The sequence below is a fragment of the Toxoplasma gondii genome, chromosome VIIa (genome assembly GCF_000006565.2).
Source record: "Toxoplasma gondii ME49 chromosome VIIa, whole genome shotgun sequence".
Classification (NCBI taxonomy): Eukaryota; Apicomplexa; class Conoidasida; order Eucoccidiorida; family Sarcocystidae; genus Toxoplasma; species Toxoplasma gondii.
This window is the reverse complement of record NC_031474.1, coordinates 1,165,815-1,178,579: the sequence shown is the minus strand read 5'-3', so window position 1 is coordinate 1,178,579 and position 12,765 is coordinate 1,165,815. Positions and strand designations below refer to the sequence as shown.

Below are 12,765 nucleotides of genomic sequence, written 5' to 3'. Positions count from 1 at the left end.
AAACCCACTGAATTGTCCACGCATATTTCTGAAGCAGCTGGCCTCATGTGACTGACTAAGACGAAGTCTTGAACCATCCCCTCCTCAGTGAAAAGCCTTCATCAGCCTGGAGGGCTAGTTTGCTCTTGGTCTAGTTTCGATAGGTTCTTCCCGCAGGAGGTGGTGTGCATGCATGCCGTCAGGGTCTTTACAAACGCAGTCAACCACGAGTGTATCCTCAATGCACGACTCGGCTATGCGACCGTTACTAATAGCAGCATTCCATCCAAAAAAAGGCCAGTACTTGAACACCGGAATCTCTCGGAGTTTCCAACCGAAGTGTTTAAGTTTTCTTAAGTCGTTCCAGAGCATCACTCCGCGCAGAAACGAGCAGTCCCTGGTACCACTCCAGCCAAGTTCATGGTCTTGCGGTGTCCGACCAAAATAACTATCCCGAGGATCAGAGAGAAAAGGAAGAAGCAAAAGACAACGTGAAAAAGACGAACGAACGCGCGGTTGCCATCGTTGTGGAGAGTTCTGTGGCACAAGAAACGTTATCACATCTCGTTAGCTCGGCATTAACAACCGCGCTTCACTGGAGTGAGGCGCAACAGCAGCGGTGCGAATGAGCGTGTGCATGCGGTCAGCAGGCCGTCCTGCTGGCCGGGAACTCGTGTGATCCAGAGGGCCCGCGTCTTCCTCTGTACCCGAGCGACCGATGAAACGCTTCTTGAAGTCAACTGCTCCGGCCCAGTGTGGTGCCTCTTGTTGCGTCCACCCTAGCTGGAGGAAATAACGCATCGCGCGCCATTGCTTGAGCTTAGCCACCATTGTGTCGTGAACAGTCGGGATTGATGCCAGAGGTGACAAGCAAATGCTGGACACGACCTGAAAAGCCCAAAAACATGCAAGTATGAAGAACGCAAAAATAAAAGAAAGACGGACGGTGGGAATACCGTGACTATTCAACGAAGGATATGTTCACAGCAAACAGCAGAGCCACAACGAAAAAAAAACTGTTTAGTATGTCCTAAAAGACGTCCGCGGGTACCTGGTGTCATGCTCCCAGCACCCCCGCACATCCGTGTGTACAATGCATCGAGTGCATGGCAGAGGCTTGACAGTTCTTGCATCAGAGAAAGGTCCAGAGATGAAAGTATGCTTCTTGCCAGTGGAGCTCTGGTCGAAATGTCCTATAGGTTCCCGGTGGCAAGCAAATCGAATGCGCGATAGACAACAAAAAAAGGTGACGCTGACGAGAGCATGACAGCGAGGAGGAAAGCACTCTAATGGGAAAAACAAGCTCTGCTCTTTCAGGATAATCTACCTGTTCAGCATCCTGTCCGAAGATCGTCCTGAGAATGGTCACATCCAGCTGGCTGAAGGCGCTAACACGAACTGTAGCGAACTGGCGTCTCTCTGGAGCAATCATTGTCAGTTGCTCTGTGATGTGTTCCAGGCGTCGAAGCGTCGCCTCCAGTCGCCCAATTCGGAGATCCCATTCATAGCGCGTGTCTTCTAAGAGAAGCAATTGCTCTTCATGGCGATTCGTGAATCGCGCCTGACTCTCAGAGCTATCTGGAATGGACGCCCAACTGTAACACGGACATGAATAGACTGCGGAAGAGGAGCGCGTTTCATGTTGAAAAAGGCCAGAAGAAAAGGCTGGCACACGGAAACACAGCGTGGCTCACGTTCTTCGTCCAGTGCATACAATCCAAAAGAAACACACGCTTCAGCCTTTCGAAAAACAATTCTGCACATCCCAGTTCATAAATCAGTTCTGGCCCGCACGGCTCTTTGGCAGAGAAAGATTATATCGACGATGTTTACCAAAAAAAAATGGAGTGGTCATGGTGCGCCTTTGCGTTCAACGCACGCCGAGACACGAGTGACTCCGACAAATTAATACACACCAGTTTGAAATGCTACCAATTCGTCAGACGAACAGGCAGATGGAATGTGCGTTGTCATCAAAATTCCGTCTGTCTCGGAGTCATGTGGTTATGTCTTAAATGCGTAGAAGTCATGAACCAAATTTTGTCAGCCACACGGGAACAAAGAAAACCACAAAAAGCTCAAGCACAACGCAACGACATCGCAGTAACCAACCAGACAACGAGGTGTACAGCAGTGAATTCTGGACGGAGCAGAAGACGCGAAAGCAATACAGAGCTTTCTTCTACCATCCTCCTCACAGCCTTTTAAGTGCGGTGTCATCTCGCGGGGACTAAAATGCGTTGCGCAGCTCGAGAATTGACGTGTGGCAACGCCAGGCGTACCTGTCATTGAAGACTTCCCAGCAGAGTGCATCCCGGCCGCTACACTCAAGCAGAGGCCAGTCAGGGGGCAGCCGCCGATAGGAAGAACCTCTTCTTTCCCACATGTCGTATAACTGGCGACTGAGGGAGCCCGTCATATGGCGTTGCCTGGCGCCCTTCTTGCTTTCCAGCAAAGTGAAAAGAGGGCGCAGCACGTTGCGTGCCCTAGAGTCAGAGCCAGCAATGCACGTCAGTGAATCCATCGCCTGAACGGAAAACATAAGAAATCGGGAATGTCTCTCTTGCTCTCTTCACATCTCGGTGCTGTTCGTCCCTCCATGTTCAGAAAACACGTAATCGGCTAGTTGTTCCGAAGTCACAAACACATACAACGACGGCCGCACTGAACCGGACCGTCAGAACAAATAGATACACACGTACATACGTACATACAGGCATATATATACAAGCATAAACGTCCACAGGGAGAACCAGTACATGTGTTCTAAATTCAGTTTCCCCATTCGAGCTAACTGCCTGTCGCACTTGTTCCTTGGTGAAGAGGCCGTCGTTCCATTCGTCGAGAATCATATAAATCACTGAAAACCATTTCGGTCCAACGAGCTGCATCAGGAGCTGCTGGCTCCGAAATCGGGCCGGAACAATAAAAGGAGCAAGAGTTTCTGCGGTAGACTGCAGAAGGGTCGGTATGTAGTCGGTTATAAATCCGGATGCCACAGCGGCTGCCGCAGAGGCCTCTGCCATGTCAGTCTTCGCTTTCTTCTGAATAGCACAAGCATGGGCAACTCTGTTAGCGACACCAATTGGCCTTCATCTCTATCGAGTCCGGCACGAAATCATCTGACCCAGCGAGTTTGACCATGGAATCTTTGCTCGCCAAAAAATATTCTGTCCACGGGAAAGTACACTGATGAATAGCGCGGTTCTCTTCCTGCCACATTACTACATAAGTAGCCGGTGCAACCACATGACGTCGATGGTAACACGAGCCTGTGTCAGCAAAGCAGTGTTTGTCCGACAGTTCACCCCAGTACTGGCGCCGGCCGCACCTGTCAAAGAAATCTCGTTCTTGGCACTTGAGTGTAAACAGAATCACTCGACTCCTTACCTGATTAATGCTCCTCTCCCGAAAAATGTCAGACACTTGATCCTCGAAATCCCGCCTCGCCCGCTTCCTATAACTGTAAGAACCCTTCGTCCTGATGTCAATGGCAAGCCGTGTGAGGACCCCAAGCTTCTCGCAACTATGTGAATGCTTTCCAAGTAACGAAGCCAACCGCTGCATCGTAGGCGCGGGAGGAGAGGCCGTCCTCGATGATCGTTTCACCAAATGGTCAACCTCCACGCGAAGACTCGGTGACTGATTTTCCAAATCTTGAAGGAAAAGCTCACACACGACCCTGAGGCCGTCAGTGGCAAAGTGCGGATACCGAGCTGCACAGTTAAACGGAACCGACAACAGCAAATATGCAAAACTGGTGGAAATTCGAAGGTGTGAAGGACAAGATATGCAAAGGCCGGATCACCCAGTAGGTGTGACTTCATTTTGAGATAATGAAAATCGGCACCAGCACATCTTTTTGAGGAGTCAGTCATCCCATGGGAAACTGACTCGCTGAAGAAAAGGAATCAGTTTTCACATATGACGGCTACTCAAGACTGGAATGATGTAGCATGTCTTATCCCCGTTTGTTTCAACAGGCACAAGACTACGTGTACCTGAAAACGACACTGGCTAACAATCGCACTGATCCTGGTGTCAGTGACTGGACCACGAGAGATGAAAATGATCCCATGTTAAGCTCCGCGCATGTGGTGATTCGACAAAAACAGTGAGGGCGATGCCTTGGTGTTTTGCGGGGAACCCATATCCAAATTTGCCCTACATCGCTGTCCTCTATTTCACCGTATGCTACCACGATCAAGTACACGCACCTTTTTTACCATCCAAAAGATTCATGAGCATGGTGACTCGATGATTCTTCTCGAAATCCTCTTGGGTAACGGATAATATCAACTCCTTCAAGCGAAGAACATGACGCCAGCCCGGGTACCCACACCATATCCTGTCCAGTTCATCGTTGACTTGCTCGAAGGTCAAGGCCCCATGAATATACAGTCGGGTCAAATGTAATACATTTGACGCTAACGCACAAGCGCGACTTCGATCTCCCCCAAGAAGGGCTACCTGGAAGGTCATGTTATAGATAGAATGCAACTGCAAAAAAAGACAAAACAGACAAGACCACCTCTCAGTCGGACCGGAGTGGTATTCCAGTGAATGTGCGTGTGCTGCTGCACTGCGCTTGTAGATCGGTTCCATTCATGAAATGGTTCGACTTCGAGGTAAGCATAACCCAGCATCACAACGCGTAGGGGGCACTGTATGTCTGGTGCAATCCCTCTGGAGCGGCAACCGAAGTGCGCGGCTATCGATACCATGGTTGGCAGAAAGCAGTGCAGGTTCTCACCTGTAGAGGATCATCATCTCGAGGCTGAAGAACTTCGACCGGTTTGTTGGCAAAATGAAGTCCACTATTTCTCTCAATGCAAAATTGCTGTACGAGAAGTTTTCTCAGTCCTCGGGTGACAAGACGATGGCCATGGAAAAGAGCCTGCATCTTCTGAAGAAGCAGATCCCTGCTTCCTCTGTCATGTGTCTGGCTGACACAGGTTTTCAGAATTCCGCTGAAAATAATGTATTTGTCTGGAGCGACATTCTGTATTAGTGCGCACATGGCCGCAGCCGGGCTTCCGGCGTCAAGAACAATTCCGTCAGGCAAGAACAGGGAGAAGCACAGAAGGACCTCAGGGCAATCTGAAAAGTAATGTCCCACCAGAAAAGCAAGTTCTTCAGCCCGCAAACTTTGTGTGCCGTAATGAGCAACGATACTAGTGAAGGATATGAGCCGCTCTGGCTCGCTTATGAACCTCTTGACCAGGAAAGTCTCAAACTGCCGCCATAGAACTGGGAAATCCTGATCCTGCTTGGAGGCCGCTGTCGTTCTCGGGCCCACTGTTGTGCAATAAACGCTCGAGCGCGAGCCAGTCGTTCCTTCGTGACATTGGCGGGGGACGCCGCCATCAGAAAGCCCTCCCATTTTGAACGCCGAGTTGAGATCTCAGATTAGCATGTTGTCCACGGTCGAGTCTATAACCGTAACCCGTCGCCGTAACACAAGGCTACCGGTGCCAAAAGAATGTACGCAACCAGACGACCTAGTCACTCAAGACCGTTTCCGGGATTGCCGTTTTACCACCATATCAGACGTACTATTCGACGGGCCAATAAGGAAATGGAAGACGGCACGGCCACCCTTTAGACATCATTTCTCAGTTGCTGAAAAAAAAACTTCGACTTAATCGCCGTCTGCTTGTCCAGTAGACGCTTTTGTCCTTCGGCAGTTCTGCAACGCAGTACTGGTAAAGGACACTGTCTGGCTCGCATTCCAAGGGCAGCTGTCGAACAGCCGGGCTGAAAGAAGCTAGAACGACAACGCAACTGTCACTGACCCCGCTTCCCACTCTCAGAGGACTCCTAAGGACGAATTTTTAAGTGCATACCAGCATCGCCACCGTTCAACAAGAACAAAGTGGTAATATTTAGCGTGAGTCGGAAAAAATGGACGTGGACCCAGTGTGAAACGGAGTCGCATGCATCGACGTCGTCCGTTCCAGCATGCGCTCGCTCTCATCGGAGGTGTCTTCACCGGGGGGTGCTGGATTAGACAGCCTACCTGTGATGTCGTTCAACTAGCTGAATTGCTTGATTTTCCGCAGCGCGAAAAAAGGCATGATACGGTGAATGTATGATCGATGCTCATAGATAATGACAGTGGTCTCTTGACGGATACCGGACGAACAACCATGAATATAATTCAATTTGGTTGCTTTGAGTTGCACAGGAGACGGTGTAGTACTGACAGAGCAGCAAGCGGAATAACGCATTAATCAGCATCCTCCACGTTGAAAAACGGTTTCTGTAACCGAGGCTGCAGCTGGTTGTTAGTAGCTATCCGGCACAGTATTGGGAAAGATTCGTTTTCAAATAGTATGGCAGATAAGGAACAGTGGTGTATTTAGCAGTGTATCAGGAGCGGGCATTATTGTTTTGCCTCGAGAGAACCTCGTAGTCAAACCGCTAAGCGAAGAAGCATTTCGGCTCACGACGGAAATAAAGTCTTATATTAAGAGAGCCAGAGAAATGACGCTGTCCATTTTCGGTGCAATGCTCCCTATCAGCCGCATGTTCGTTCTGGTGTATGGACAGACGCTTGTGGCCAAGAGCTCCAGTTAAACAACAAATTGGATGCCTCTGGTCGACACTAGACCTCCCTTCGTCTCAACCACACTGTATACTGAGGCGGTCTGTAGCATACGACGATGAGGGTGTGCTTTTTTGTTGCTGTTGCCTCCTACGGCATCGCTGTTGTTGGACGCGGCAGAGCAGAGCAAACTTTCACATCATACCCAGTTTGTGATGTGGCCGTTGAGTCTGCCCTTTGCCTGCACGGGGAGCAGAAAGTTCTGCTTCCCAGCGCGCAGCCGTATGGTAAGTTTAAAGAAACCTCCTTGATATTATCTCCATTCAGAATGCGTGTCTTTCAGGACTTGAACTGCACATCACATTTGATAGTGTGAGGCCGCTCGACGAAAGTGGCAAAAGAAATCATGCCTCGGGGGAGGTGATGGCGGCAACAGGAATAGGAGGATCAGGCAGCTCGGGTCTTTTCCGACGGAACTATATCTACGTCTCAAGTGCAGACGGCCTACAGACTGCAGATTTTAGCTACACATTCTTCGCGTACTTACTTGAGGACGCAGAGTCGCGGTGCGTGGTATCCTTTCCCCGATGATCACACAAATAAAAAGCCAGTTCATTTCATCTGTAGAGCCAACAACCTTCTCCATGACCAGTTCTGCCCGTTGCTCCACAAGGTAACAGCCGTGTCGTCAATGACGCCGCCCCAGGTTTCTCTTGCTTTGAAATGACTGTCACGTTTCCAGGGTGTCATGAGGGAGAATGTCCAGGAGGCGGCTCCTGCGATTCTCGTCAACCCAAGGGTATGCTGACAGGTGCTGGCACTCCCACGCAGTAGAAGCAGCTGATGAAGTGCGCTATGTTGTGAACAGGAAGGCAGAATCAAGGTTGTTGTCGCTACATCACAAAACCCGGACACTCGTAGGCACCTTTGACAGATTCGTTTGTCGTGAGGACGCGGTAATGCTGTTTGTGCAGCGGGAGAGGAGATGATGAGCAACTCGAGACTGAAGCCTCATCAGTGGTATCACATCGCTGGTAAGATATCGCCTTTTCTTCTTATCTATCCATTCATCGGCATAAGAATGCGTTGGACATAGTGGTCCGCCGCATGAACCGTGTCTACCTTTACGTTGATGGTATTTTAGACTGTACAATGGTGACGCAAGGTAAGGCTCGCGACGATGTTTTTCATGCAGAAAATACTCTAATACGATGCTGCTGGAACAGGTCTCGCGCGAACAAATGACTTGCCAATGTACATCGGATCAGCTCCGTACGCTGAGGATGTTTGCGATGTACCGCTCCTTATAGATGAACTGAAAGTGTTTTCCTACGTAAGCACCTTCAGCGCTTCTTTCTTAACTGCTTCCGCATGTCTCTGACCACATGCAGGCACTAGGAAGGGATAGTATCCAGGCTGAGGGTAAGCAACGAGACGACAGTGTTGTAGTAGAACGAGACAAACCTACCTGCAAGACCAGCTTCAATATCGCTAGCGGGGGTTGAACCGTCATTCATTCACATTGGCTGTTTCGATTGCAAGTAAGCGCCAAGCTCGTCAGTATTGTTGTGCTGACTGTGACTGTCCGTTTTTGGGTTTCAGCAAAGACGAAGCCTCAACAGCGTGTCCGGATGGTTACCATCTTTGTGGTAGGGCTTTCGCGTTTTCCGTTTTCCGTTTTCATGTAGCTTTTGCTTCTTCCAGACAAACTGGAGTTGTACATTGGAGGATATCAGGTTGCTCGAAAGCTTTCTCTCGGGACATCTCTAGTCGCAGCAGGATCCGCAATGCCAGCGAAAGGCACAGCTTTATGCTGCAGTGACACCTGATTCTTAAAAAGGAACAGCATGGAAGGTGTCTGAATGAACTGCGACCATGCTTACGACACATGGCTACCTGTTTTGAGGACTGGATGCACAAAAAGCCTCTTTCGAGCTGGAAGAGCATGGACTTGCCTTAGAAGAGAGGTGCCAGGGAAGACGCACTAATCCCTTTTCAGACTACGGGCATGGCCGGGAAGGACATTTATATGCCGAATCATTTCGAGCAATGTTTTCACATAATCACCACAAAAAATCTGTTGTGACGACAATAACCAGAAACTGCGGTTAAACATAGTACTGTGACGGTCTCCCTGCCGCAAGTGGGATGTTGAGTTTCCAAGCAGTTGAGTTACAAATTCTGAATTATTATTTCATCAATACAGACCACATGCATCCATAAACGACACAACAGCCACCTGTAGGTGTATGACCCGGCTCAGCTCAAACTTCTGTTAGCCTGTCCGTCAGCCGGCAGTCGCTGCGTCATTCCGGGTCAGAGTTATCCAACACGCAGCCGCTTCACGAGCCTGAACATATTCTGTCACATATTTCATGGTCGGTCAACGCAGGTACAGTTCACGAAGTCACAAATTTGTCGCTATTCAGGAACAGAGCAGCGATGTCATGTATGTATTTGCTCTCGGGCTTTCAGTACAACCTAACTTGACTACTAGCGAGGAGTGGAGTTTATTACACGACGAACCAAAGGAATAGCGTCGAATCAACAGCAGTTCGTTGCAGATGCTTCAGACCAAAGGTCCAGGATTTGTGACATCTCCAGACATTCTCTGATGAATGGAGGCGATCCAAGTCGTTTCCTCGACTGTGACATCTTGTATAAAATGATAGTGTATCTCCCTTCTGCACGTACTTCATGTTCCCGTGATTTCGTGCTGTTCATGCAGACATCTCTATTGGGTCTATTTTTTAAGCAGAACGTTACTTGCTGGTACGTATCGGCCCTAGTAACAGAAGGGGCCGTCCTGCCCAGTGAAACGTGCACCTTGGGAAACTATCAAGAGAACAAGGCATATCATGAGATTAACCGTGGCAGTTCGAGGACTGATAGCTCTCCGCGTATTTGGTATATTGCTGGGGCGTTAGTACATCACTTCAGTGACTGCCCGTAGGGGTTCAACTGAGACAGGAATTGATGAGGGCACACGCATCATATCCATGAACTCAGGAAGAGCTTGTGGCCGACTCGCTTTGCAACCTCAGAGTATTGGACCGCACCACTTTGTGTTTCAGTGCGACAGACGTTTCAAAGCTTCGTTACGCGGTAGTCTCGGGGTGGGAGGTCTGCCTACTGTCGTAGCGCGCGGCACAAGCCAGGACATCCCAGCTCTTGCAAACCTGCCTAAAACACCTGTGTGTGTTTGCCAGTGTTCTCAAAGGGAGGACGTGTGGTCAACCTTGTTCTACATTTGGCATCGTTCACATGCGTCTGCATGTGAGTTCTGTGTAGTCACCTTCTGTAGCTTTCGTACCGAGGAGGTGCGATTCAGGAACAAACTCCCTGTGCACGAAACGGCAGTTTGCCTTCCACCCACGCAGTCATGAAACAAGGTAGTCATATTAGTGTTAGCGGATGTGCCGATATGCTCTTTGTGAGGGTGCAGGGCAAAAGCAGATTACAAGTGCAAAGCTTCACGTCATACATGATGATCCGCCAGAACCAAGACTGCGCAGCATTCGCGCAGCATGTACAGAGGATCCGCTGACCCAGTGACTGCCGTGCGAGCGAGTGCACGCTCAGGAGAAAACGAATTACCGAATTCCATTTCCTAGCACATCCGCCTTTGGCCAGGCGGTGGATAGCCAACTTTCCGAAGAGTGAAACAGATAAACGCAACACGGAGAAAACGAATGTTACTTGTAGTCAACGTGCTCCCAGTGTCTCCGCACGCCGCTCCTAACTACAACGGCCTAGTCGCAAGTTCCCGCGAATAGGAATGGTCACATTACTCTAAAAACACCTTTGTGTATCGGTACTCGGGGAATGGACTGAAATATTTTTGACGACATACGTGAGTCCATGACAGCTTGAGTGTGGGCGTACGGGTTTTGTCAGCATTCGAATTGCCGTCTTCACCAGGCTGTGAAACTTTTCTTCCGTCAATGCGGGGCAAGCGCTTAACCTCAAACTATTTCTGACTACCTAGCAAGAGAAATCGTTTTCATTACCTTTATTCGCCGGACGTTAGGATGAACAAGAGTCTGCCGGCTTCGCTTTGTCATTAAAATCACCAGTTTCTCGGGACTGGCGCGGACTTGCAAAGCATCCAACGCGACCAGGTCGTTGTCTGTTTATTAGATTTAACTTATACCTTCTGCATCGAGGATCATTTGTACAGAGGCAATGTCCGGAGAACTGGAATTCCCAATATTATCTGCCCTGTTATTCCCAGCGTCCCTTACGACCGTTGGGGTTCCGACAGGGATTCCAACAGTGGAGGTGACGCCATCGATTGTCGCCCAAAAAGCATCCAGCAGTAAGCCACCGCACACAGACAAGGATGTCAGCGCCTTCCAGTCTCGTTCTTACGTGCTAGCACACCTGTGGACATGTTTGGAAGATGCGTGGATATGATAGGGGACAGCCATGAACACACCCTGAGGAAACACCGTCGAAGGCGTCAGAGATTCGACCAAAAAACGAGACATTCATTACGCTTGCCCCCATAACATCTAATAAAACAAACTGATACGGGGTCTGCTGCGCCAGAGCAGAGAAAGGAATATGGAGGCAAGCGGCTCCTCTCTTCCAGGTGCTAGTCGACATACCCAGAGAAGGATCTCTAATTCATACGCGTAGTCAATGGTTCCCTGTTGCACTGCAGTTCCGCGTTGACTACGGGAATATATTAAAAATGCATGACTAATCCTCTGTCAAAGATCATCGCTTCAATGTGCCGAATGACTCCGGTGGATGGCAGTCTCAGAGACACGTTTCTGGTTTCTGCACACGTGTCCTGGTTCCGATTTCGACCTACCGACTAAGTGGCCCGGATGAGGGCTAGCGTTATTAACGATCATTGCACTGGCCAACGTTCTACGCATGCATCACAGGTGGTTACCAAGTAGTCTGTACTGATATTTTCTCACCAGCTCAAGATTATCAAACGACTGGCTATGCGCATGCACACCAAACTGGTTCGGTCTCCGTTCAATAACGGGCTCCTAAACTTCACCCGTTCCCCTGTGACGGGTTGATCGCTTGTATACAGAGGGGCGCTGCAGTTCATCGGAAAGCACGAAGAGTGACTTCATATACTCGTTGTTGCGCCCACTCGGTTTATCCAGACAAACGGTCTAGGCGTAACGTATACATCACTATTATTACTCGTATTAACAGCGACAGCAACTTTCTACTCAGGTGCTACTATAAACAGTGCTATATTTTCTGAGACAAAATTATTTGCAACAACTTCTGAAGATTGACAGGTGAGTACGTGAAGGTGTCGTTTGTACTTCGATCCCGGTTAAAGCCCCCAATGCGGAGAGAGAGGCCACGATTTTTCCTGGAACCTGGAACACCTGCGACAGCTGCTATGTCTGTGTTCTGTTTTCTTTGTGAACAGAAGAGACACTGGGGTGACACTTGCACGCACTAACTGAGTCAATATCTCTTCGGGACCACACAACTGATTGCTTCCACAACGAAGTCGTGCGAGGACCCGGTCTTAGACCACTGTAGAGGAGGCGATGGCTTGGAATATGTCACCTCTGCGATCAAAACGAACAAAAGTTTTACAACACATTGTAACGAGAAATCACGGGCACATTTCGCTGGCGACATGGAATTGGCCCCCCTTGAGTGAAGCGTCCCCTATCAACAACCTGATCCTAGATGAGACAGAAACGCAATTACCAGAATGGTGCTTTAGAAGTGCATGAAGCATCCATGGCTCTACGAGACCTTTGCACCTTTCGTGCAGAAAAGTGCTCGTTGGCAACATTCACATCTGCAAACTGTCGTACTCCAGTGGCTCGATGGTTTCAGCTCGACCTCCGCTTGTTCATTGTTGCAAAGGCGTTATCAGGAGACGGGAAAAAACATCCTATCTAAGACATCTGAGACCGTAACTGACTACGAGTGACTGTGCTAGAGCCACCCCAGGGAACAGAAGGATGAACTATCATTTATCCACTTTCTAATGTCGTTCAGAGTAGGGCGTCCGAACAGATGCTAATGAGTTGACGCTCAGTATGTGCTTCCCCCGTTGTAGTCAGTACAGTGGCAGGCCATTTTTCTGTATGCTGCCTCTCCCGACTCGCGAATACAAAACAATCATAACCTCGGTAAAGTGAATGAACCCCGAAAGGGTGTTGAATATCGGGGGGACAATCGGTGCGAGATCTCTATGGTGCATGGTATTCTGGTTAATAGGATGTGCGTTTTCTGCCCCTCAC

The 12,765-nt window shown here is 49.3% G+C and overlaps 2 protein-coding genes across 2 annotated transcripts; one reads left to right on the top strand and one right to left on the bottom strand.

Moving 5' to 3' along the window:
• Window positions 1–165: 165 nt before the first annotated feature.
• SIN3 (histone deacetylase complex subunit Sin3) lies at window positions 166–5,863 on the bottom strand. The gene is made up of 7 exons (XM_018779350.1): window positions 4,733–5,863; window positions 4,197–4,479; window positions 3,370–3,695; window positions 2,787–3,023; window positions 2,262–2,506; window positions 1,307–1,574; window positions 166–867 (listed from the first exon to the last, which is right to left on the bottom strand). Exons 1-7 carry the CDS (start codon window positions 5,360–5,362, stop codon window positions 547–549), a joined length of 2,310 nt encoding a protein of 769 aa, XP_018637258.1. The 5' UTR covers window positions 5,363–5,863; the 3' UTR covers window positions 166–546.
• A 721-nt stretch (window positions 5,864–6,584) lies between these two features.
• On the top strand, window positions 6,585–8,725 carry TGME49_205760 (membrane protein). The gene is made up of 12 exons (XM_002367766.2): window positions 6,585–6,813; window positions 6,870–7,092; window positions 7,154–7,199; window positions 7,269–7,325; window positions 7,395–7,443; window positions 7,501–7,560; window positions 7,623–7,691; window positions 7,753–7,859; window positions 7,918–7,948; window positions 8,007–8,067; window positions 8,129–8,175; window positions 8,231–8,725. The coding sequence occupies exons 1-12, from the start codon at window positions 6,645–6,647 to the stop codon at window positions 8,353–8,355; spliced, it is 1,044 nt and encodes a 347-aa protein (XP_002367807.1). The 5' UTR covers window positions 6,585–6,644; the 3' UTR covers window positions 8,356–8,725.
• Window positions 8,726–12,765: the final 4,040 nt, after the last annotated feature.

What these genes read in the sequence shown, in the direction of transcription:
- SIN3 (XM_018779350.1), bottom strand. Translation starts at nt 5,362, where the DNA reads ATGGGAGGGCTTTCTGATGGCGGCGTCCCCCGCCAATGTCACGAAGGA. An exon ending in GGGAGAGGAGCATTAATCAG is followed by an intron (nt 3,024 to 3,369) that starts GTAAGGAGTCGA and finishes TGTGCTATTCAG; the next exon opens with AAGAAAGCGAAGACTGACAT. An exon ending in TCGGACAGGATGCTGAACAG is followed by an intron (nt 868 to 1,306) that starts GTAGATTATCCT and finishes TGGGCTTTTCAG; the next exon opens with GTCGTGTCCAGCATTTGCTT.
- TGME49_205760 (XM_002367766.2), top strand. Translation starts at nt 6,645, where the DNA reads ATGAGGGTGTGCTTTTTTGTTGCTGTTGCCTCCTACGGCATCGCTGTT. An exon ending in CTTGAGGACGCAGAGTCGCG is followed by an intron (nt 7,093 to 7,153) that starts GTGCGTGGTATC and finishes TTTCATCTGTAG; the next exon opens with AGCCAACAACCTTCTCCATG. An exon ending in AACTGAAAGTGTTTTCCTAC is followed by an intron (nt 7,860 to 7,917) that starts GTAAGCACCTTC and finishes GACCACATGCAG; the next exon opens with GCACTAGGAAGGGATAGTAT.